Below are 26,040 nucleotides of genomic sequence, written 5' to 3' on the forward strand. Positions count from 1 at the left end.
ACCAATGTCCAGCATTCGAACCACCTCAGTCTCAAAGTAACCGGCAGATGCGACTGGTAATAGCTTACACTGAACGATGATAGTACCCGTCTCCCCAGTGTGACTGTTAGTGTCCACCCATGACGACAGGAATGCAGAAATCGTAACTCTACGCGTGCATGTTGTGTTCTATTCCATCCTATAAAGTGAAGAGTTTGAGAATGCTTAAATTCATGTAGAGGACATCGTTTCGAATCAGAAATTCGAATTTTCCTCCCTCTCTCTCTCAAAAAAAAAAAAAAAAAAAAAAAAAAAAAAAAAAAAAAAAAAAGTAAAATATTGCTGTGCGTAAGCTGTGCAGGGATTTAGGGATGCCATTTTCATGTAGGGAATTGCCACTATAATGCGATCGACTGAGGACTGGAAAAGCCTGTCCGCAGCTCGTGGTCGTGCGGTAGCGTTCTCGCTTCCCACGCACGGGTTCCCGGGTTCGATTCTCGGCGGGGTCAGGGATTTTCTCTGCCTCGTGATGACTCAGTGTTGTGTGATGTCCTTAGGTTAGTTAGGTTTAAGTAGTTCTAAGTTCTAGGGGACTGATGACCATAGATGCTAAGTCCCATAGTGCTCAGAGCCATTTGAACCATTTTTTTTTTTTTTTTTTTTTTTGGAAAAGCCTCTTTCTACAGGTCATTAATCACTACACGAGGAAGCGCTTGAGGAAAGCTTGTAGACTCTACTTAAACAAAAGTCTGGAAAGAGTTGCATCCACTTTGACCGCAGGACTGCGCCAAAACCAAACTCGCGCCAAGGAAACGGTATAATTTCTCACGAGCAAACCAGTATTATTGTTAAACCAGTATTATTGTTAAAGCCACAACATTCCGCGTGTCACTAAGCAGTGCTAGGTCTGCAGTTTACTAGACTCACAAAGATCTCTAGAAGTAATACATAACGGAATTACAGACATTAGCTGCAAGCGGGCATTGACTGGAGTCAAAGGGAAAGTTGAAATTTTGTGCCAGGCTGGGATTGGAACTCTAGCCTGCTGCTTGCTAGGCAGATGCTCAGACCTCTGAGCCACCTCTGAGCCTCTGAGCCATTGCAGCTGCGTCGACTGCCCTAGCGCGCCTCACGTCAGACCCAAACTCTCAACTTATCGACACACTACTGATGTACTGTTCGCTACTCGCAGCATTTCGCCGTAAGAGTTCATAGTAAGCCATCCTGGGCTTACATTTCAGCAAGATAATGTCCGTCCGCAGACGGTTAGACTTTCTTCTGCTTGTCTGCATGCTTCCCAAATCCTTCCTTGGCAGGCATGGCCGCCGGATCTCTCCCCAGTTAAAAACGTTTGGAGCAGTGTGAGCAGGGTCCTCCATGCAGCTCCGGATTTTGCGCTGTATTGCGCCAATTGGACAGAATTTGGTACGATATGCATCAAGAGGACGTCCAGCAACTGTGTCAATCAATGGCAAGCCGAGTAACTGCTTGCATAAGGGTCAGATGTGAACCAGTGTGTTACTGACATGCTCACTTTGTGAAGCTCTTTCTCTTGGATGAGAGATCAAATTTTCTGAAATATAAATAATTTGTTTGCTGTACATGTACTTCGTATCTACCGATTTCCATTCAATTCGGATAATTCCGCCATGGTGCGAATGGTGCGGTTCCTTTTTTTGTCTCCCTTAGAGTGTACATCGCTTTCGGATTCCAAGAATGGGCAATGCCCCCTCGTGGCGCACTTGTGGACGCCCATGCTGCTGATTAACGAACAAAGAGGAAGAAAAAAACTGGCTTTTAAGTCCCTCGATGATGACATATTCAGCGACAGAGCACAAGCTAATAACCATAAGACTTTGCGACACGTCAATGTTCTACCGGATGATCAAAAAGTCAGTATAAATTTGAAAACTGTATAAATCACGGAATAATGTATATAGACAGGTACAAATTGACACACATGCTTGGAATGACATGGGGTTTCATTAGAACCAAAAAAATACAAAAGTTCAAAAAATGTCCGACAGATGGCGCTTCATCTGATCAGAATAGCAATAATTAGCATAACAAAGTAAGACAAAGCAAAGATGATGTTCTTTACAGGAAATGCTCAATATGTCCACCATCATTCCTCAACAATAGCTGTAGTCGAGGAATAATGTTGTGAACAGCACTGTAAAGCATGTCCGGAGTTATGGTGAGGCATTGGCGTCGGATGTTGTCTTTCACCATCCCTAGAGATGTCGGTCGATCACGATACACTTGCGACTTCAGGTAACCCCAAAGCGAATAATCGCACGGACTGAGGTCTGGGGACCTGGGAGGTCAAGCATGATGAAAGTGGCGGCTGAGCACACGATCATCACCAAACGACGAGCGCAAGAGATCTTTCACGCGTCTAGCAACACTTTTTTTTTCGGTTCTAATAAAACCCCATGCCATTTCAAGAATGTGTGTCAATTTTTACCTCTCTATCTACATTATTTCGTGGTTTATTAAGTTTTCAAATTTATACGGACTTTTTGATCACCCGGTACATCTACACCATACTCCGCAAACGGCAAAGGAAACTTGTGATAGCTGTAACTGACCCAGTCGCGGATGGCACGTGGGAAGAATGACTCACAGGAACCCTCTGTATGATCTCAGATTTTTCAAATTTTCTGGTCGCGGTTGTTTCGCGAAATGTATATGTGGGAGGACGTAATATGTTTGTCTGACTCTTCTTGGAAATTGCTCTCTCGAAATTTCAATTCTGCCACTAGATTCTGTCGAGCATCTCTCATCGCGCTCGCGACGACTAAGCGATCCAGTGACGAAAAAATGTGTATAAATGTGGGCATGAAGTATTCCTCTCTGACGTCATGCGCACAGTGGCAGGAACGCGTTTGCTTCTGTACAGTGTTTACTGCGCCCTATGGTATTTTCTTCACTAAACAGTATGGATATGTGAACAATGCTTTCCGGAAGGCAGAGAACACGGCAACAACGTATTACTATAACTCTAGCTAGCCCGGCTAGCCGCGCGGTCTACCCGCTGCTTCCCGAGCGGGAAGGCGTGCCGGTCCCGGCTCGAATCCGCCTGGCGGATTAGTGTCGAGGTCTGATGTGCCAGCCAGTCTGTGGATGGTTTTTAGGCGGTTTTCCATATGCTTCGGCGAATGCGAGCTGGTTTCCCTTATTCCGCCTCAGTCACGCCATGTCGGCTATTGCTGCGTAGTCGGCCGGTGTGGCCGTGCGGTTCTAGGCGCTTCAGTCCGGAACCGCGCGACTGCTACGGTCGCAGGTTTGAGTCCTGCCTCGGGCATGGATGTGTGTGATGTCCTTAGGTTACTTAGGTTTAAGTAGTTCTAAGTTCTAGGGGACTGATGACCACAGATGTTAAGTCCCATAGTGCTCAGAGCCATCGGAGACATTGCTGCGCAAACACTGTCTCCACGTAAGTGTACACCATATTTACTCTATCACACAAACATTTGGGGTTACACTCGTCTGGTACGAGACGTTCCCAGGGGGGAAGGAGGTGGGAGAGGGGTCCACTGGGGGCCGAGCCGTACAATAACCCTGGGTTCGGTGTGGGGCGGCGGTGGGGTGGGTGGACTGCTGTGGCCTGTTGTGAGATCGTGAACCACTGAGGGCTACGGCGGAACGAGGAAGCCTCTCCGTCGCTTCTAGGTCCCCAGTTCAATACACAATTCACGCACTAGAATGTTTCTTAAAGAGCGAGCTTTTGATCTAATGACCAGTAGTTCATGAACACACGCTGGTGATTTAAGAGCAAACTGCCACCTCGTGATCCCGTCGCTGTGCAGGAGTGCGGGCTGACGGGTCGCCGCTACACGTACGCGGAGGCGCGCACCGCGGCCAGGAACTTCGCCGGCGCGCTGGTGGGGGCAGGCCTGGGCCCCGGCCACGTGCTCTCCGTCTTCCTGCCCAACTGCCCGGAGTTCCCCATCGTCGTCCTGGGCGCCAACGAGGCGGGGGTCGTCGTCACCACCACCAACCCCAAGTACACTGCCGGTACGTACCCAGGCTGCGCCACTACACCCTGTCATCGCTACCAAATTAAGCGTTTGCCGCCATCACTGTCAAATATTACAGGTAATGCTGTACAACCATCGACGACGAGTACACCATTATATCCCATCATGGTCACCAAAGTAATCTAGTGTTTCTGTTGTGTACATAGTTCTGCGTAGCCAGCGCATACACAACTTTCCCACTACAGCGCGCCCCGCTAAGCACAACAGCACAGGTGCAGCACTCGTCCATCTCCGCACTACGAGATGGCGCTGCCATAGATACGGACCAAATTCTGCTTCAGCCGATCTGCGTATTAATATATCACGCAGCCAATGAGATTGCTCCTAACGTAGAACCTTTTTCTCCTCGTAGATCACACTCGCACAGTGATACCTGAACCCTCGAGGTATTATAACTAGTCTACAGACCTCTGATTTATTTGTTTGTATATCTCCGTTATCAGAGAATTTTTTTAGAGTTATACACTCCTGGAAATTGAAATAAGAACACCGTGAATTCATTGTCCCAGGAAGGGGAAACTTTATTGACACATTCCTGGGGTCAGATGCATCACATGATCACACTGACAGAACCACAGGCACATAGACACAGGCAACAGAGCATGCACAATGTCGGCACTAGTACAGTGTATATCCACCTTTCGCAGCAATGCAGGCTGCTATTCTCCCATGGAGACGATCGTAGAGATGCTGGATGTAGTCCTGTGGAACGGCTTACCATGCCATTTCCACCTGGCGCCTCAGTTGGACCAGCGTTCGTGCTGGACGTGCAGACCGCGTGAGACGACGCTTCATCCAGTCCCAAACATGCTCAACGGGGGACAGATCCGGAGATCTTGCTGGCCAGGGTAGTTGACTTACACCTTCTAGAGCACGTTGGGTGGCACGGGATACATGCGGACGTGCATTGTCCTGTTGGAACAGCAAGTTCCCTTGCCGGTCTAGGAATGGTAGAACGATGGGTTCGATGACGGTTTGGATGTACCGTGCACTATTCAGTGTCCCCTCGACGATCACCAGTGGTGTACGGCCAGTGTAGGAGATCGCTCCCCACACCATGATGCCGGGTGTTGGCCCTGTGTGCCTCGGTCGTATGCAGTCCTGATTGTGGCGCTCACCTGCACGGCGCCAAACACGCATACGACCATCATTGGCACCAAGGCAGAAGCGACTCTCATCGCTGAAGACGACACGTCTCCATTCGTCCCTCCATTCACGTCTGTCGCGACACCACTGGAGGCGGGCTGCACGATGTTGGGGCGTGAGCGGAAGACGGCCTAACGGTGTGCGGGACCGTAGTCCAGCTTCATAGAGACGGTTGCAAATGATCCTCGCCGATACCCCAGGAGCAACAGTGTCCCTAATTTGCTGGGAAGTGGCGGTGCGGTCCCCTACGGCACTGCGTAGGATCCTACGGTCTTGGCGTGCATCCGTGCGTCGCTGCGGTCCGGTCCCAGATCGATGGGCACGTGCACCTTCCGCCGACCACTGGCGACAACATCGATGTACTGTGGAGACCTCACGCCCCACGTGTTGAGCAATTCGGCGGTACGTCCACCCGGCCTCCCGCATGCCCACTATACGCCCTCGCTCAAAGTCCGTCAACTGCACATACGGTTCACGTCCACGCTGTCGCGGCATGCTACCAGTGTTAAAGACTGCGATGGAGCTCCGTATGCCACGGCAAACTGGCTGACACTGACGGCGGCGGTGCACAAATGCTGCGCAGCTAGCGCCATTCGACGGCCAACACCGCGGTTCCTGGTGTGTCCGCTGTGCCGTGCATGTGATCATTGCTTGTACAGCCCTCTCGCAGTGTCCGGAGCAAGTATGGTGGGTCTGACACACCGGTGTCAATGTGTTCTTTTTTCCATTTCCAGGAGTGTAATTCTCAGGATTTATAAAATATTTCAGGTCAAGGTGCAGCTTATAGTTAAGAGGAGGTGGGTTACAATAGATTTTTGTTTATAACGGATTTGATGGTGAAATACTGTTAATGAAGGTGGATTTGATAGTAATTTAATTTATTTAATTTAACTGATATTGGCTCTGAGGTGTGTACACATCGCCTGTTGCTCTCTGCATTTGTCTGTACCAGTCTATAGTCAAGTTTCAGTCTGCACCTAAGAAAATTATCATATTCCTGTACATAGCCATGAAGATAAATGTATAGACACTTTTCCAAGTATCAGAGATATGTGAGAATAAGATTAACGTACCAAGTCCAAAGGAACTTCAGAATGTCAATTGTAAACAGCATCCTGAATCAAGTTACATAATGTCTATGTTTATTATTTTAATAAATGTGTGTGAAAATTAATCAAGATCTGTTTAACGTTGGTCACCGTCAATTTGCTACTCTAAGTGTGCCCTGCATGACTGCACAACACAAAGCCTTACGCCTTGCCTGGAGCCATCAAACACCGACATTGGACTGTTGATGACTGTAGGCATGTTGCCTGGCCGAAAGAGTCTCATTTCTAATTGTATCAAGCGGATGGACGTGTACGGGTACAGAACCTCATGAATCCATCGATCCTGCATGTCAGTGGGGACTGTTCAAGCTGTTGGAGGCTCTGTAAAGGTGTGGGGCATGTGCAGTTGGAGTGATATGGGACCCCTGATACATCTAGATAAGACTCTGACTGGTGACACATACAAGCATTCTTTCTGATCACCTCCATCCATTCATGTCCATTGTGCATTCTGACAGTCTTGGGCATTTACGGCAGGACAATGCGACACCACATACGTCCAGAATTGCTACAGTGTGACTCCAGGAACACTCTTCTGAGTTTAAACACCTCCACTGGTCACAAAACTCCGCGGACACGAGCATTATTGAGCATATCTGGGATGCCTTGTAACATGCCATTCAGCAGAGATCTCCACGGATTTATGGACAACCCTGCAGGATTCATTGTATGAGTTCTTCCATCACCGTTTCAGACAGTAGTCGAGTGCATGCCACGTCGTGTTGCGGCACTTCTGCGTGGTCGTGACGGACCTACATGATATTAGGCAGGTGTACCAGTTTCTTTGGCTCTTCAGTTTATAATACATCTACATTTATATTAGCACCAACTCCAAGTACACTGACATATATACCAAGAGTCAAGCACTCTGCCCTGTCAAGGTACCCAAATGAAGTGAGTATCTTGTTCACTATTACCAAATTGATCTGTGTATTTGTCACCATCAATCCCAAGTACCCAGACTTTACCTCTCAATCCCATCACAGTTGCCAAATTTAATGGGTATCCTAAGCACTGTTACGAAGTACTTTATCTATACTACCAATACCCCTATGTACACCAGTGGAATGCACCAAGACTAAACCATTCTGTCTAGATGTTATAGCAAATTAAGTGAACATCACCATCACTGTCATCCAGTGCATTTCTGTCTCAACCATTGCCAACTGCAGATACTCCACAAGTATGTACACATCATATAACACCCTAAATTAACTGAAGAATGCTATCACTATTAGCAAATGCTTCTGTATCTGTGTGACTACCAACCCCCCATGGATTGTCGCTATGTATCTAGACCATGTGACGCTGTCCTGACATGAGTGTCAAACACAGTGCGATCATCATCACTACCAGTAAGTATTTCTGCATCTGCATCACCCCCACCATGTAAATTGACAGTATGTATCCAGAATACACGCTTATACCTTGTCATAGTTGCCAAATTTAATATGAGCTGCAAGCAGTGTCACCAAACATGTTTACATCTGTGCCATCACTAACCCAAAAACCATCGCTGGTACGTACCTAGACTATATGCTACACCACATTATGGACGCAAAATAAAGAGGTTCTTGCTATGATTATCACCAAGTACATGTGTACCTTTAACATCACAAGTCCGAAGTACTGTGCCTATATGAACGGTACTGCCATACTCCATACTGTCAGAGCCGTTAAATGAAGCAGTTGTCACCCTCACTAACACTAACTACTTCTATAAGTGTACTACCAACAACGCAAATTAAACTGCCTGAATGCATGTTGAGCTCTGCTTGAGTGATCCACCTTTTCTTGACGTTGATTCGTATGTCAATGATCCAATGAAATAAGAGACCTATAGTTATTCCATGTCAGTTATCACTAACTATTTACTGTTTATTATTCGCCACCAACTGTTACCATACAATAGTACCATTAATTGCACCACATTATTTCACTGTATTCGGTACTTTGTGAAAATAAAACTTGTTTGATAATTGGATTACTCGGTAGTCACACCAATCGTATACCCTCCGTATTGTGTCTGAAAACTTTTCACTATTTCAGTACGTCTACAGCACTCTCGTGTCGTTCCCCAACAATCATGGTTACGTCCACCGACCGCGGCGTTCGAGGCCGCTGTGCTTGTTTTGCGACACGACCTTCGAGTTCTTTCCCGCAGTTCGGCCTGTCTGTGTCGCACGCTATGCATTTCACTGATTGCGTCACATGGCTTCACGTGATTTGCCGATGATTCGAATATTCTTCCAAACAATTTCCTTTTCTGAGTGGTGATTTTTCTTATCGACCTTCGACATAAAAGTGCGGCTAATTTCAAGGTAAATTTAAAAACTCATTTACCAATACGAATTTTTAATAACTTTTTAATTAATGAAAAATGTGGGGAGACAGCGAAGGTTGTCGAAGATGTGGTCACCTTGTAAAGAATCAGAGATCAATCAGCAATAGTTAACTGCTTTAATAAATACAGCAGCCGGAAAAAAGTGGCCGGTTGCCGTATTTTTTCGTGCAAATAAGTCCACAGAGAGCTCAATGTTGATAAACTGATGTTAACAATAGTTACAAACTGGTAAAGAACCTGTTTCATGAAATAATTACACTTTTGTAGGAATCCTTTCACGATAATCAGTCCGGCATCATGTTTCCTCACAGCTAGGATTATTTGACCATCGGATCCTTAAACACTCTGAATGGATTCTTGTAGAATTTTAATGTTTGTCTCTCGTTCCAGTGACAGTGCAACATAGAAATTTTCTAGCGTTATCTTCAGGTAATTTATACGGCTTGAAAAAAAGTGAAATATCGAGATGGGGAAGAGGAAACGAATTATTGTAGCAATTAAAAACTCCAGATAGGTTTAGCAAGGATTTGACAGTATTTGCCCATTTATCAGTACGACGTTGCAACCCATCTAGACTGTATGCATACACTCATTCGGTTGGAAAGGTCGACATGAAATCGTTGTGTTCTCTCTGCACGCAGACAACTGCTGTAAATAGTCCTCGGTATCGTGGTTAGTGGAAGTGGGACGGAACTGACGTCCGAGCTCGTGTCACATACAGTATGCTCTGTCAGGGACAGGATGTCCATGATATACCGTTGTACCTTGTACGTTGTAAAAGAAATTATTCAGGTAGTGAAGGGAGACGAAAATTTAATAGTCATGAGGGACTGGAATTCGAGAGTAGGAAAAGGGACAGAAGGAAACATAGTAGGTGAATATGGATTGGGGTAAGAGATAAAAGAGGAAGCCGTCTGGTAGAATTTTGCACACAGCATAACTTTATCATAACTAATACTTGCTTCAAGAATCATGTAAGAAGATTATATACATGGAAGAATCCTGGAGATACTAGAAGGTAATGGTAAGACAGAGATTTAGGAACCAGGTTTTAAATTGTAAGTCATTTCCAGGGCAGATGTGGACTCTGACCATAATCTATTGGTTATGAACTGTAGATTAAAACTGAAGAAACTGCAAAAAGGTGGGAGTTTAAGGAGATGGGACCTGGATAAACTGACTAAACCAGAGGTTGTACAGAGTTTCAGGGAGAGCATAAGGGAACAATTGACAGGAATGGGGGAAAGAAATACAGTAGAAGAAGATTGGGCAGCTCTGAGGGATGAAGTAGTGAAGGCAGCAGAAGATCAAGTAGGTAAAAAGACGACGGCTAGTAGGAATCCTTGGGTAACAGAAGAAATATTGAATTTAATTGATGAAAGGAGCAAATATAAAAACGCAGTAAATGAAGCAGGCAAAAAGGAATACAAACGTCTCAAAAATGAGATCGACAGGAAATGTAAAATAGCTAAGCAAAGATGGCTAGGGGACAAATGTAAGGATGTAGAGGCTTATCTCACTACGGGTAAGATAGATACGGCCTACAGGAAAATTAAAGATATCTTTGGAGAAAAGAGAGCCACTTGTATGACTATCAAGAGCTCAGATGGAAACCCAGTTCTAAGCAAAGAAGGGAAGGCAGAAAGGTGGAAGGAGTATGTAGAGGGTCTATACAAGGGCGATGTACTTGAGGACAATATTATGGAAATGGAAGAGGATGTAGATGAAGATGAAATGGGAGATACGATACTGCGTGAAGAGTTTGACAGAGCACTGAAAGATCTGAGTCGAAATAAGGCCCCAGGAGTAGACAACATTCCATTGGAACTACTGACAGCCTTGGGAGAGCCAGTCCTGACAAAACTCTACCATCTGGTGAGCAAGATGTAAGAGGCAGGCGAAATACCCCCAGACTTCAAGAAGAATATAATAATTCCAATCCCAAAGAAAGCAGGTGTTGACAGATGTGAAAATTACCGAACTATCAGTTTAATAAGTCACAGCTGCAAAATACGAACGCGAATTCTTTACTGACGAATGGAGAAACTGGTAGAAGCCGACCTCGGGGAAGATCAGTTTGGATTCCGTAGAAATGTCGGAACACGTGAGGCAATACTGACCATACGACTTATCTTAGAAAATAGATCAAGGAAAGGCAAACCTACGTTTCTAGCATTTGTAGACTTAGAGAAAGCTTTTGACAATGTTGACTGGAATACTCTCTTTCAAATTCTAAAGGTGGCAGGGGTAAAAAACAGAGAGCGAAAGGCTATTTACAATTTGTACAGAAACCAGCTCGCAGTTATAAGAGTCGAGGGGCATGAAAGGGAAGTAGTGGTTGGGAAGGGAAGTGAGACAGGGTTGTAGCCCCTCCCCTATGTTATTCAATCTGTATATTGAGCAAGCAGTAAAGGAAACAAAAGAAAAATTCGGAGTAGGTATTAAAATCCATGGAGAAGGAATAAAAACTTTAAGGTTCGCCGATGACATTGCAATTCTGTCAGAGACAGCAAAGGACTTGGAAGAGCAGTTGAACGGAATGGACAGTGTCTTGAAAGGAGGATATAAGACGAACATGAATAAAAGCAAAACGAGGATAATGGAATGTAGTCGAATTAAGTCTGGTGATGCTGAGGGAATTAGATTAGGAAATGAGGTACTTAAAGTAGTAAAGAAGTTTTGCTATTTAGGGAGCAAAATAACTGATGATGATCGAAGTAGAGAGGATATAAAATGTAGACTGGCAATGGCAAGGAAAGCGTTTCTGAAGAAGAGAAATTTGTTAACATCGAGTATAGATTTAAGTGCCAGGAAGTCGTTTCTGAAAGTATTTGTATGGAGTGTAGCCATGTATGGAAGTGAACATGGACGATAAATAGTTTGGACAAGAAGGGAATAAAAGCTTTCGAAATGTGGTGCTACAGAAGAATGCTGAAGATTAAATGGGTAGATCACATAACTAATGAGAAGGTATTGAATAGAATTGGGGAGAAGAGCAGTTTGTGGCACAACTTGACAAGAAGAAGGGACCGGTTGGTAGGATATCAAGGGATCACAAATTTAGCATTGGAGGGCAGGGTGGAGGGTAAAAATCGTAGAGGGAGACGAAGAGATGAATACACTAAGCAGATTCAGAAGGATGTAGGTTGTAATAAATACTGGGAGATGAAGAAGCTTGCACAGGATAGAGTAGCATGCAGAGCTGCATCAAACCAGTCTCAGGACTGAAGACCACAACAACAACAACCTTCAGAGTTCCCTCAGTCCTTACCAGCCGCGACCTGAAGTCATACTCAGTGGCTTTCTACACCATGACGCCAGGAATTACACAGGTGTGCCTTTCCAAAACATTGGAGCAATGGGACCTCTCCCCATGTGGTCACAATACTCGCTGACGATCACACAGCAACAGGTCATCGCTGAACACTGTGTAGTTTCGTTCATAAACATCCAAGTCTTCCCAGTCAGAGCACCATTCCAAAATGCAGCCGTTTGTGTTAAGATGCTAACGGTAGTCCACATGCGAGACGGTAATTCACTAATCCAGCTGCTGTTAGTCCCTGACCATTGATGTGGAATGGTGGAGAGTGTTGCTGGATGGCTGGCACAGATGTGAAGAGGTTACGATTTGATTGGTGCACAATATGACAGTCCTCTCTTGCGGTGGGCAGAACCTTGCCGAATATGACTACCTTCGTATTTCCATGCAATCGAATATAGGACCACATCCAAATGCGCAGCATATCTGGATACTGCGCGATTCGAACAGCCGGCCAAACACAAGCCCATAATGAGGCTCTTTTCATGCTGTCAGATGCTGATGGCGCTGTCTCATAGGTGTACGCGGCGTCTCCTTCCCAGTGATTTCTGAACACCTGATGCTGTCTACATCCCTCCTCCATCCTATCAGGCCTGCTAACAACACTAAACACGAATCACACTACTTCATGGTCGTTCTGTCTATCACGGTGAATTGCAACTCTTAATCACTTACATATCCGCTTATTGTGCATGTGTCCACAGTGCTACATTGACAACCCACCACGTCGCCTCGCTGCTTCACATTTTATGTCAGGCAGTGTTTATTTGTATTCTGAGGAATAATGTTCCTGTCCCACTTTTCCGATGTACACCACTTTGTTGTCTGTACGTGCCACACCTGTTAAAATGGCATGCTAGATTCTGTAAAACTAGGGATTATGTAATCGAACTGTTTACCTGTTCTGCTTGAAAAATGGTTCAAATGGCTCTGAGCACTACGGGACTTAAGATCTGTGGTCATCAGTCCCCTAGAACTTAGATCTACTTAAACCTAACTAAGGACATCACACACATCCATGCCCGAGGTAGGATTCGAACCTGCGACCCTATCAGTCGCGCGGTTCCGGACTAGAGCACCTAGAACCGCTCGGCCTCCGCGACCGGCTGTTCTGCTTAGTTGGGATCTGGAGTTCATCCCAGGTCAGCGGAATCTACCATTTGAAGGTCAGGAGAAGGTTCCATGCCCTCGCTGGAATGTTGGTTATGGAGAGTGTGGTGGCTGGAATCGTTTGTGAGCCGTTAATTTAATAAAACATCCATGGTTACGACAATCCTTTATTCATTTTAGTACATAGGCGAAATTACAGCAGGTCGGAGGCTATCGCCCCTCGAAGATGTCAGCAGAGGTCAGCATACCAAGTGCTAGGATCAACAAATGCCCACTCGGGATCCAGAACAGGAGCAGGACCGCATCTCGTGGTCGTGCGGTAGCGTTCTCGCTTCCCACGCCCGGGTTCCCGGGTTCGATTCCCGGCGGGGTCAGGGATTTTCTCTGCCTCGTGATGGCTGGGTGTTGTGTGATGTCCTTAGGTTAGTTAGGTTTAAGTAGTTCTAAGTTCTAGGGGACTGATGACCATAGCTGTTAAGTCCCATAATGCTCAGAGCCATTTAGAACAGGAGCACCAATGATGAAGGGCATCATTGTCTGAGAAGCTGCTTCCAAAGTGAGTCAGATGCGACTCTTAGTAGCCTGACAAACTTATGGTGGCCAAGTAACATACTAGGATAGATAGTTTTCAATGCGACACATACAGTACAGACAAAGCAATAGCCGTGTGCCCTCACTGGGCGGCGATCAGTAACGATGGAAGTTTCCAAATTGACATACATCAATAGAGAGACTGTAGCCCAGATTGAAAATGTAGCCCAGGCTCAAACATGCGCCACATTAGGGAAGTGGTTGCCAGCAGAAGGAAGTCATCCAGAGAGAGAGAGAGAGAGAGACCCAGTAATGCGAAAATGCCAAGTTGTCTACATTCGGTCTCTATCTCGGGTGAATGCCTGCTGCTACTGGAGGCGAAGTCCTCGGCAGATGACTCGATACTTGATCTGGCACTGCAGTAGCCTCCACCTCGGTCAGCATCTGATGAAGATGGTGGCGATCTTCATCATATGCACATCTCGATACGGTCGTGCGCAGAGCATTTGAGAACATGTGAGAGTGAGAGGGGGAGGGGGGATTATTTCATGAGAGTCTTCTGCCCTCTATTTATCCAACAGCCGCATCCTTGCCTCGGAAGACACAACACCCTGTAGCAGGTGGGCTTCGCCGTTGGGTGATCATTTCACTTTCTTAGCTTTCCCCATTTAGCCAGTACCTGAACGAGTCTACCCTGAGCTGCAGTACTGCCAGACTTCACTCTGCAGAGATGCTCGCCGGCTTATGTCGCCTCTGCAGCTTTCTGAATCGCGGCTCTTTCGTTCTTTTGAGATGGTGTCTGGGCTTCAGCCACACGCTCGCATCCCTCTGAATAGATGCCATGTTTCTTGACTTCCGCAAGGCGTTCGATACAGTTCCCCACAGTCGTTTAATGAACAAAGTAAGAGCATATGGACTATCAGACCAATTGTGTGATTGGATTGAACAGTTCCTAGATAAGAGAACGCAGCGTGTCATTCTCAATGGAGAGAAGTCTTCCGAAGAGTGATTTCACGTGTGCCGCAGGGAAGTGTCGTAGGACCGTTGCTATTCACAATATACATAAATGACCTTGTGGATGACATCGGAAGTTCACTGAGGCTTTTTGCGGATGATGCTGTGGTATATCGAGAGGTTGTACTGAAATGCAGGAGGATCAGCAGCGAACTGACGCATGGTGCAGGGAATGGCAATTGAATCTCAATGTAGACAAGTGTAATGTGCTGCGAATACATAGAAAGAAAGATCCCTTATCATTTAGCTTAGATCACATAACTAATGAGGAGGTATTGAATTGAATTGGGGAGGAGCTTGTGGCAGAACTTGACTAGAAGAAGGGATCGGTTGGTAGGGCATGTTCTGAGACATTGAGGGATCACCAATTTAGTATTGGAGAGCAGCGTGGAGGGTAAAAATGGTAGAGGGAGACCAAGAGATGAATACACTAAGCAGATTCAAAAGGATGTAGGTTGCAGTAGGTACTGGGAGATGAAGAAGCTTGCACAGGATAGAGTAGCATGGAGAGCTGCATCAAATCAGTCTCAGGACTGAAGGCCACAACAACAACAACAACAACAATAGCAGGTCAACAACTGGAAGCAGTTAATTCCATAAATTGTCTGAGAGTACGCATTGGGAGTGATTTAAAATGGAATGATCATATAAAGTTGATCGTCGGTAAGGCAGATGCCAGACTGAGATTCATTGGAAGAATCCTAAGGAAATGCAATCCGAAAACAAAGGAAGTAGGTTACAGTACTCTTGTTCGCCCACTGCTTGAATACTGCTCAGCAGTGTGGGATCCGTACCAGATAGGGTTGATAGAAGAGATAGAGAAGATCCAACGGAGAGCAGCGCGCTTCGTTACAGGATCATTTAGTAACCGCGAAAGCGTTACCGAGATGATAGATATACTCCAGTGGAAGGCTCTGCAGGAGAGACGCTCAGTAGCTCGGTACGGGCTTTTGTTGAAGTTTCGAGAGCATACCTTCACCGAGGAGTCAAGCAGTATATCGTTCCCTCCTACGCATATCTCGCGAAGAGACCATGAGGATAAAATCAGAGAGATTAGAGCCCACACATAGGCATACCGACAATCCTTCTTTCCACGAACAATACGAGACTGGAATAGAAGGGAGAACCGATAGAGGTACTCAAGGTACCCTCCGCCACACACCGTCAGGTGGCTTACGGAGTGTGGATGTAGATGTAGATGTAGATTTCGTTCTGCTGAGCGTCGCAAGAACGGTTCATAACACCCAACGGAGTCGCGATGCAACAGCTTGGTTCAAATGGCTCTGAGCACTATGGGACTTAACATTTGAGGTCATCAGTCCCCTAAGAACTACTTAAACCTAACTAACCTAATGACATCACACACATCCATCCCCGAGGCAGGATTCGAACCTGCGACTGTAGCAGTCGCGCGGTTCCGGACTGAAGCGCAACAGCTTGGAGAGTACACTATGTTCACCCAATCTGTCTGTCATGGTCATCTGAAAATCCATGTCTTGCTTGATATGTTGAATCATTTTTTTTCGAATCAGCAGATAATATTCTTTTACAAACTGTTTTGACTACCGTGTGTAGTAGGAGGTACTTGGACTAAGAAAATCAATGTATACATTCGTTATTATTTTGTTTCCTGGCCCAAAAGCTTTTTTTATTTACTCACCGTTTCCATTCCCTCAGTAGTTTATTTTCTCGTCATTTACATTCCTCCTGCAGGCGACAGGTTGGCAGCAGCGTAGTTGTCACTCTTCAGCATTCCATTTATAAAAGTGATAGGAACATAAATAAAATTCTAAGTGAATACATTTACGACGTCATGTTGGTTACATGATTTCTTTCCGTTCTACGGAGGTGAGGCTGATATGTGTTCCTGGTAATACCGGCTGCGAAAGATGGAAATGATTGTGGAAGTGGAGAAAATGTCATAGTAAAGGACGTATGTGTCCGTGGGAAACATGTGACGGAAAGGATGTTTGGGAGGAACGAGATAGGCGTCAGAATTCCCTGAATCTCTACCAGAGGTAACAAGATGTTTGCTCATTTCATGGCGCTACTAGAAATAACATCTTTGTATCCCTCAACGTTGGCAGAACGGGTCCCCTTTCCTAGACACTGCCATCCATAGTCAGTGTTGATCCAGAGTAGTGTACTTGGTGAAAGTTATTGGACTATATGAAATAAAATCGTCATAACTTGTGTACGGTTTGCGTTACGATGTTCAAATTGCACCGTTGGCCACGGGGCGTGATGGGAATTAGTATGCGCGTGTGTGGTTTGGTTTAGCGACGAAGCCTACTGTTGTGGTTGGCAGGAGAGCCAACACCGTGTTACTAGAGGAGGCCGAAATGCACGCGTTTTAGCTCAGGCAGGCTGGCGTGAGGTCTGGAACAGGACAAGGAAATTAGAATTTAGAAAAACGGACGTAGCTGGTGGAATACTTAACTTTAATCCGTTAATGATGAACGTCGTTCTTGACGGTACATGATTCACAATATCAATGGTAACTGATTATGGCGCCTTGCTTGGTCGTAGCAAATGACGTAGCTGAAGACTATGCTAAACTATCGTCTCGGCAAATGAGAGCGTATTTTGTCAGTGAACCATCGCTACCAAAGTCGGCTGATCAACTGGGGCGAGTGCTAGGAAGTCTCTCTAGACCTGCCGTGTGGCGGCGCTCTGTCTGCAATCACTGATAGTGGCGACACGCGGGTCCGACGTATACTACCTGACCGCGGCCGATTTAAAGGCTACCACCTAGCAAGTGTGGTGTCTGACGGTGACACCACACCCACTCTCATTTGGATGAGTTCGTCAATAAGCAAAATTGGCGCATTTGGGGGTCGGAGAAATCGTATTTCGCGATCGAGAAGTCTCTCCATCGTCAACGGCTGACTGTGTGGTGTGCAGTGTCCAGTCACGGAATAATCGGTGCGATATCCCTTGATGGCACGGTGACTGCCGAACGGTACGTAAAGGTTTCGGAAGATGATTTCGTCACCATTATCCAAAATTAAACGTGATTTCGACAAGATGTGGTTCACGCAAGACGGAGCTCGACCCCATCGAAGCAGGAGAGTGTTTGATGTCCTGGAGGAGCACTTTGGGGACCGCATTCCGGCTCTGCGGTACCCAGAGGTCACTGACATGGGGCACGATTGCCCGCTATATTCTCCGGACCTGAACACAAGCGATTCGTTTTCGTGAGGCTATATTACAGAGAAGGTGTACGGCAATACCCCCAGAACCATTGATGAGCTAAAAACGGCTCAGGTCATCGACAGCATCGATGTTCCGACACTTCAACGGGTCATGAAGAATTTCACTATTCGTCTGCACCACATCATCGCCAATGATGGCAGGCATACCGAACATGTCGTAACCTAAATCCGAATATCTATAGAGACGTTCACATGTTGAATAAGGTGTGTGCACGCCGCAGTTTGTAACTAATTTACGTTTTTTTTATGTAGTTCAATAATTGTCACCCTGTAGAAACTCACTCATAGCACATCTTAAATGCAGCCGTTGTGTCATTTTGTTATTGCCAGGCTAGGCGTGTGGTGATGAATCAGTAACATGCATTCTACAAGTCTTCGACCAATAGCTTGGGATAACATGGCGTGTTGTAGCGTCTCCATTACATGTGCCCAGACGCCACGAGCAGGTTGAGGGGCTTGCAGTGTGCTAGGGATGGCGGTTATCGCTGAAACAACCGGTTTTCCATTGTACCGGTTTTTTCAAAGTCACTTTAAAACCGCTCAAACCCGCTCAAAATAACCGGCTTCTGAAATAATCGATTTTCGGTCTTTTATTCTTATTATATCTTGTAATAAACGTAGAAATCGAACATTGGAAAAAAGTAAACGAAAATTTTGTCCATCCACGGTTCCACGCTTTTCTCGAAAAGTGATAAACCGTTGACAACTAAAAAAAATTACCATCGTTCTCCTACTGATCATAATTTTTTCAAGCTCTGCTCAAAAATCATGTTTTAATCGGGGATCATACCACTATTTGAACATTACGAATAGTCAGTGCTAAAGCCTGGCAATTGACTACGAAGGACTATATTTTTCATGTTAATTTGTCTGTTTCCAAGGGCTTCAGAGAAATGCATGTTATATAGACACAGACAGCGCATCAAATGGCTCTGAGCACTATAGGACTTAACTTCTTTGGTCATCAGTCCCCTAGAACTTAGAACTACTTAAACCTAACTACCCTAAGGACATCACACACATCTATGCCCGAGGCAGGATTCGAACCTGCGACCGTAGCGGTGGCGCGGTTCCAGACTGTAGCGCCCAGAACCACATGGCCACTGCGGCCGACGACAGCAGATCAACTGCGTTCTATTTTTTTTGTATCTATGAATACCCTGTTAAGTTTTCTCCTTAGTTCATTGTAGGTGCTCCCCTTTTTAATCTTTTAAAGCAAATGGAGTGTTGTACTTCACTGGTACAGCACTTCATGCAATGCTTCCAGACTGGGGACGGCGCCACTCTGTAATACAACTGATGTCCGGCGACGACAGAGAGAAACTACCAAACAGACAGTATGTGACAAGTCTAGTGCACTGTATGTACACACGTGCCATCTAATTGGCCACGCCAGATGCTTACAAGTACAATACTGTTTGAGCAGTGCTGTACGAGTCCGTGCACCATGGGTTTGTCGCTCGTTTGTATCGGCTTAGTTATAAAAACAGCACTGATCACTTTTATCATTTTCTATAATAATAATCATTCTTTAAAAAACGTTTATTTAAATACGAAAAATTTTATGGCTAATCGGTATTTCGGCTTTTTACCCCGTTGTTGTTGTTGTTGTTGTTGTTGCGGTCTTCAGTCCTGAGACTGGTTTGATGCAGCTCTCCATGCTACTCTATCCTGTGCAAGGTTCTTCATCTCCCAGTACCTACTGCAACCTACATCCTTCTGAATCTGCTTAGTGTATTCATCTCTTGGTCTCCCTCTACGATTTTTACCCTCCACGCTGCCCTCCAATGCTAAATTTGTGAACCCTTGATGCCTCAAAACATGTCCTACCAACCGATCCCCTCTTCTAGTCAAGTTGTGCCACAAACTCCTCTTCTCGCCAATCCTATTCAATACCTCCTCATTAGTTATGTGATCTACCCACCTAATCTTCAGCATTCTTCTGTAGCACCACATTTCGAAAGCTTCTATTCTCTTCTTGTCCAAACTAGTTATCGTCCATGTTTCACTTCCATACATGGCTACACTCCATACAAATACTTTCAGAAACGACATCCTGACACTTAAATCTACACTCGACGTTAATTTCTCTTCTTCAGAAACAATTTCCTTGCCATTGCCAGTCTACATTTTATATCCTCTCTACTTCGACCATCATCAGTTATTTTACTCCCTAAATAGCATAACTCCTTTACTACTTTAAGTGTCTCATTTCCTAATCTAATTCCCGCAGCATCACCCGACTTAATTTGACTACATTCCATTATCCTCGTTTTGCTTTTGTTGATGTTCATCTTATATCCTCCTTTCAAGACACTGTCCATTCCGTTCAACTGCTCTTCCAAGTCATTTGCTGTTTCTGACAGAATTACAATGTCATCGGCGAACCTCAAAGTTTTTACTTCTTCCCCATGAATTTTTATCCCTACTCCGAATTTTTCTTTTGTTTCCTTTACTGCTTGCTCAATATACAGATTGAATAACATCGGGGAGAGGCTACAACCCTGTCTCACTCTTTTCCCAACCACTGCTTCCCTTTCATGCCCCTCGACTCTTATAACTGCCATCTGATTGCTGTACAAATTGTAAATAGCCTTTCGCTCCCTGTATTTCACCCCTGCCACATTTAGAATTTGAAAGAGAATATTCCAGTCAACATTGTCAAAAGCTTTCTCTAAGTCTACAAATGCTAGAAACGTAGGTTTGCCTTTTCTTAATCTTTCTTCTAAGATAAGTCGTAAGGTTAGTATTGCCTCACGTGTTCCAACATTTCTACGGAATCCAAACTGATCTTCCCCGAGGTCCGCTTCTACAAGTTTTTCCATTCGTCTGTAAAGAATTCGTGTTAGTATTTTGCAGCTGTGACTTATTAAACTGATAGTTCGGTAATTTTCACATCTGTCAACACCTGCTTTCTTTGGGATTGGAATTATTGTATTCTTCTTTCTTCTTTACCCGGTTATTAGTAGAAAATTAAAAACCAGTTATAACCGAGACCAAAGAAATATCGAAAAGTACCGGTTGCTCAGGACTAAAATACCGGCATCGGTTTTAACCGGTCGGATTTTCTCATCCCTACAGTGTGCTTGATGCGCAGTAGAGCAGTTCTCCTTTGTTGTGGCCTGACATCGACGACACTTGTGGTTTCGCTCACATCTCGGACCACTGTCATATGAGAACGGCCCAAATATCGTGGGGCATACACCATTTCGACCACCCACCCGTGTGCTGAACCCACAATGGTGCCGCTTTTGTACTTTGTCAAGTCTGACAGAAAGACACAGCAGTTTCCGCTGTACGTCGCAGTGTTTATCAACCATCCGGTGCAGAGATGGCTCATCATATACGCTGGCGGGCGAGATGGTGGAATCTCAGGGTGGCAACACTAATGCAGATGACCATTCGAGCCAATACAGATCACAGCAGCCGGCCGGTGTGGCCGTCCGGTTCTAGGCGCTTCAGTCTGGAACAGCGCCACCGCTACGGTCGCAGGTTCGAATCATGACTCGGGCATGGATGTGTGTGATGTCCTTAGGTTGGTTACGTTTAAGTAGTTCTAAGTTCTAAAGGACTCATGACCTCAGATGTTAAGTCCCATAGTGCTCAGACCCATTTGAACCATTTTGAACCAGATCATAGCAGTCTTGCTTATTTACATACATTACGATTATGTACAACGTTGGTTCTAATCAGATAATACTTCTACTGTTTTTGCTAGTGTACATTGTAACAATATTACGAAGGGGGTCCAAAATTCATGCAACGTATTTTTTTTCTGAAAGAAGGTTGGATCGCAGTATACCACATTATTCCCCTCTCTTTTACTTAAAAAACCCTGTTGTTCAACATAATCTCCGTTAAACGCGACTGCCTTACGCCACCTTACTGGGACGGCCTGTATGCCCGCACGGTACCACTCCAATGGTTGACCTCGGAGCCAGCGTCTTGCTGCATCAATAACATCACCCTCATCGACATAGTGCTTCCCGCGGTATGCATCCTGCATTGCTCCAAACACATGGACGACGGAAGGTGCGAGACCCGGGCTGTAGGGGGGATGAGGAAGAACAGTCCAATGAAGTTTCGTGAGCTCCTCTCGGGTGCGAAGACTTTCGTGAGGCCTCGTTTTGTCATGGAGAACGAAAATTTCGTTTGCAATTTTGCACCGACGAATGCGCTGAATTCGTTTCTTCATTTTCCTGAGTCACAGTTGTGTGTGGTTGGCCGGCACGTGGTAGATGGGACGGGTCGCCTCGCCCAACGATTCACCGTGCTTTTGTTCACTGCCAGATATCTGCAAGTGCCTATGAATACCTGCAATGCTCTGGTTTTGGGTGCTTGGAACGCACCTCCGTTGCAGACTATTTTGAAACCGACATACAGCGCCACTGCCTATCGGAACGTCAGGTAACTATAGGGGATAAAGCGGCAATGTTCGACGATGTGCTATAACAAATTCAGCATTTTCTCCAACAGAAATTGAACGGAAAGATAGTGTTGCATTTCTTATTGAACGCTCCTCGTATTTGAACAAGCCCACACTATAGTTTTGGCAGCATAAACCGGTTGTGGAGAATGGCAGGCCCACATTATACTTGGCCAACAAATCCAGGTAATGGCTCATCTAGTAACTCACGCCGCAGAAGTCGAACACGCGCCAGAACAAATGGACTTGGTCAGCCCATAGAGGGCTCCGCCTCCACGGCGGCTATTCCGCGCAGCAACTCTCGCGCAGCGAGGGCGCCACCGCTACGCCACGTGCAGACAGCGGCCAATAGCCTCTCCCTCCGGTTTCGTATATAGGGACCCTCTCTGCCCTAGTCAAGTCAGTCTGGTACTCGCTCTGGATTGAGCTTCTATCTCGGCGGTACTGCGTTTTCTTGTCGTTGCTCGTTGTTGACTTTTGCCTGGCTCTGGTTCCGAGTGGATTTACTGTTGGTGTTTGGTGTTGTGGTTTCTACAAGCCTCCGTTGATTATCTCTTCCGTGTTGTGTCGGTCATAGTGGGTCGTGGTCGGTTGTTGTCGGTTGCGCTGGTCTGTCGTCCGACTCGTCCTTGTGTTTACCCGGTGGTGTGTGCTCCCTCGCCGGCGGCTTCCCCGCCTGGCGGCTCCGATCCGCAGCCCAAGGCGTTCCTGCAGTTGGTTGTGTTTACAACAGCTCAGACTTGGCCAGTTCCCAGAAACAACTCTGTAGTATCAGCAACGGGCATAAAAGCCAGTGCAGAATAAGCATCCAACACAACACCCACTCATCACATAACCACTCAGCTCTGGTAAAATACTTAATCTGCATTCTGGCAGGCATTCTAGCCATCAAAGATTATTGCACCATTTCATAATATATGTATCTACTAACCTACACTAAACTCAGACAGTATTTTCCAGGTGCTTAGCAGCTTTTGTCGATCTGTCTCGACGAGTGACCTAACCTGCCCACAGAGGAGCTGTCCAAACAGCTGCGCGACTGCCGGCCCTCGGCAGCGGTGACGACTCCGGCCCTCCACGGCACGGTGGTGCGCGCCTTCCAGGAGGCGGGCCTGCCCCCGCCACGCCTGCTGGTGACTGTGCCGGCGGCCGCCTCCAGCACTGCCCTAGATCCCGGCGCCACCCCCGAGGGCGCGGCGGACTTCCAGCAGCTGGTGCAGCGGGCCGCGCCCGAGGGAGAGCTGCCGGGCGCCCTCACCTCCCCAGACCAAGTGTTCATCATGCCCTACTCCAGCGGCACGACAGGGCTGCCAAAGGGCGTCATGCTCTCCAACCGCAACATCGTGGCCAACCTCCAGCAGGCCAGAGAACCTGCTATCCAGTACTCTGACGTCGACTCCGGTGAGTACCACGCTGAACCTATCTCCCGAGATGTTTTTATTCCCTACTCTACCCGTGGACGCCATGCTGTCCAGTCGTAACATTTTGGCCAACCTCCAGCAGGCCAGACGACCTGCCATCCAGTACTCTGACCTCGACTCCGGTGAGTACCATACTGTCCCTACCTCGTGAGGTTTTCACCGTGCCCTGCTCCAATGGAAATATGTGCTTGCCCTGTCCAGCTGCAACATTGTGAACAACCTCCAGCAGGCCAGAGAACCTGCCAGCCAACTCTCTGACCTCGACACAGGCGAGTCCCTTACTCCTGAGATGTCGCTCGTGCCCTTCTCCAGTAGTGCCCGTGGCCTAGGGGTAGCGTCTTTATTAGTAATTAAAACGCTCTCGGTCCCAGGTTCCAAACCCATCGCTGCTTAAATTTTGGTTAATAACCAGCATTGACGAAGATATCTGTCATAAGAAGCCACTCTCATTCTGCCAATGGCCTTGTTAAAGAAGACTGAGGAGAAGACAGAAGTTCAGGGCACTCTTGTCCTTGGGTTGGGAAACTGCCCCTAAAGGAGGAAGAATCAATAATGTTCAATGACATGAGTATGCAGAAAGCAATCAAATCACTGCATTAAATACACAAAACGCGTATCCACAGGACATGTAGCCTGTAATTGAAAAAGTGACATGATGATCTCTCCATTGGCAAATGATTCCGGAATAGTCCCCCATTCGGATCTGCCGAAGGGGAGGTGGCCATGCGAAAAAAAATTAAATAACCAATGAAAGGATTACGTTCTATGAGTCGGGTCGTGGAATGTCAAAAGCTTCAGCGTGGTAGGGAAGCTAGAAAATCTGGAAAGGGAAATGTAAGGCTGAACCTATATATAATAGTGGTCAATGAAGTGAAATGGAAAGAAGACAAGGATTTATGGTCAGATGAGTATAGGGTAAAATCAACGGCAGTGAAAAATGGCGTAACAGATGTGGGATTTGTTATGAATAGGAAGGTGGGGCAGAGAGTGTGTTACAGTGAACAGTTCAGTGATAGTTAAGTTTGAATGAACTGTCAAGATCGCAATAATGTTTGTTTGACTGTTCAGTCTAACTTAAATACAGCGTCAGGTCGTTGCTCTCCATAGACTACGTTGCCTAAGTTCACTGATATAATTGTTCTTATCAGAATCGACAGTGAACCAACACCGACAACGATAGTTGACGTCGCAAGGTGAATATGAAGAGATGAAGATGAAGAGACAGAGAAAGTATGTGAGAATACTGAAAGGGTAATACAATACGTGAAGGGAGATGAAAATATAATAGTCATTGGGGGCTGGAATTTTGTTATAGGGGAAGAAGAAAAGGTTACAGGAGAATATGGTCTTGGGAAGAGGAATGAGACGAGAAAGACTAATTCAGTTCTGTAATAAATTTCAGCTAGTAACAGCGAATACATTGGTCAAGAATCACAAGAGGAGGTGTACTTGGAAGAGGCCGGGTGATATGGGAAGATATCAGTTAAATTACATCGTCGTCAGGCAGAATTTCCAAAGTCAGGAACTGCATTGCAAGGCGTACCCAGGTGCAAATATAGATCACAATGTAGTAGTGATGAAGAGTAGGCTGAAGATTAAGAGACCAGTCAGGAAGAATATATACGCAATGAAATGGTGTCAGAACTACTCAGGAATGACGAGGTACGTTTAAAGCTCTCTAAGGCTATAGATACACCAATAAGGAGTAGCTCAGTAGCCAGTACAGTTGAAGAGGAATGGACCTCTAGAAAGGGCAATCGCAGAAGTTGGAAAGAAAAACATAGGTGCGAAGAAACCATGGATAACAGAAGAAATACTTCAGTTGATAGATGAAAGAAGAAAGTACAAAAATGTTCAGGAAAATTAAGGAATACAGAAATGATAGTCGCTGAGGAATCAAATAAATAGGAAGTGTAGGGAAGTTAAGATGAAATGGCTGCGTGAAAAATGCGAGGAAATGGAAAAAGAAATGATTGTTAGAAGGACTGACCGAGGGTATAGGAAAGTCAAAATAACCTTCGGTGAACTTAAAAGCAAGGGTAGTAACATTAAGAGTGCAACGGAAATTCCACTGTAAATGCAAGGGAGAGAGTGGATAGGTGAAAAACAGTACATTGAAGGCCTCTATGAGGGGAAGTTTGTCTGATGTGATAGAAAAAGAAACATGAGTCGATTTAGAAGAGATAGGGAATCCAGTATTAGAGTCAGAATTTAAAAGAGCTTTGTAGGCCTTAAGATCAAATAAGTCGGAAGGGATAGATAAGATTCTACCAGAATTTCTAAAATCGTTGGGGGAAGTGGCAACAAAAAATATTCACGATGGTATGTAGAAAGTATGAGTCTGGCGACATATCATCTGACTTTCGGAAAAATACCATCTACA

General features: G+C 45.8%; 1 protein-coding gene across 2 annotated transcripts in view; it reads left to right on the top strand.

Moving 5' to 3' along the window:
• LOC126424846 (uncharacterized) overlaps positions 1-26,040 on the top strand; it is a 289,952-nt gene that overhangs the window by 153,899 nt on the left and 110,013 nt on the right. For both annotated transcript variants that reach the window (XM_050087655.1, XM_050087656.1), the window contains exons 4-5: positions 3,792-3,999; positions 23,251-23,637. In XM_050087655.1, coding sequence (XP_049943612.1) covers positions 3,792-3,999; positions 23,251-23,637 — 595 coding nt within the window. The remainder of the gene's footprint in view (positions 1-3,791; positions 4,000-23,250; positions 23,638-26,040) is intronic.

Source organism: Schistocerca serialis, chromosome 10, assembly GCF_023864345.2.
Source record: "Schistocerca serialis cubense isolate TAMUIC-IGC-003099 chromosome 10, iqSchSeri2.2, whole genome shotgun sequence".
In the NCBI taxonomy this organism is placed as follows: Eukaryota; Metazoa; Arthropoda; class Insecta; order Orthoptera; family Acrididae; genus Schistocerca; species Schistocerca serialis.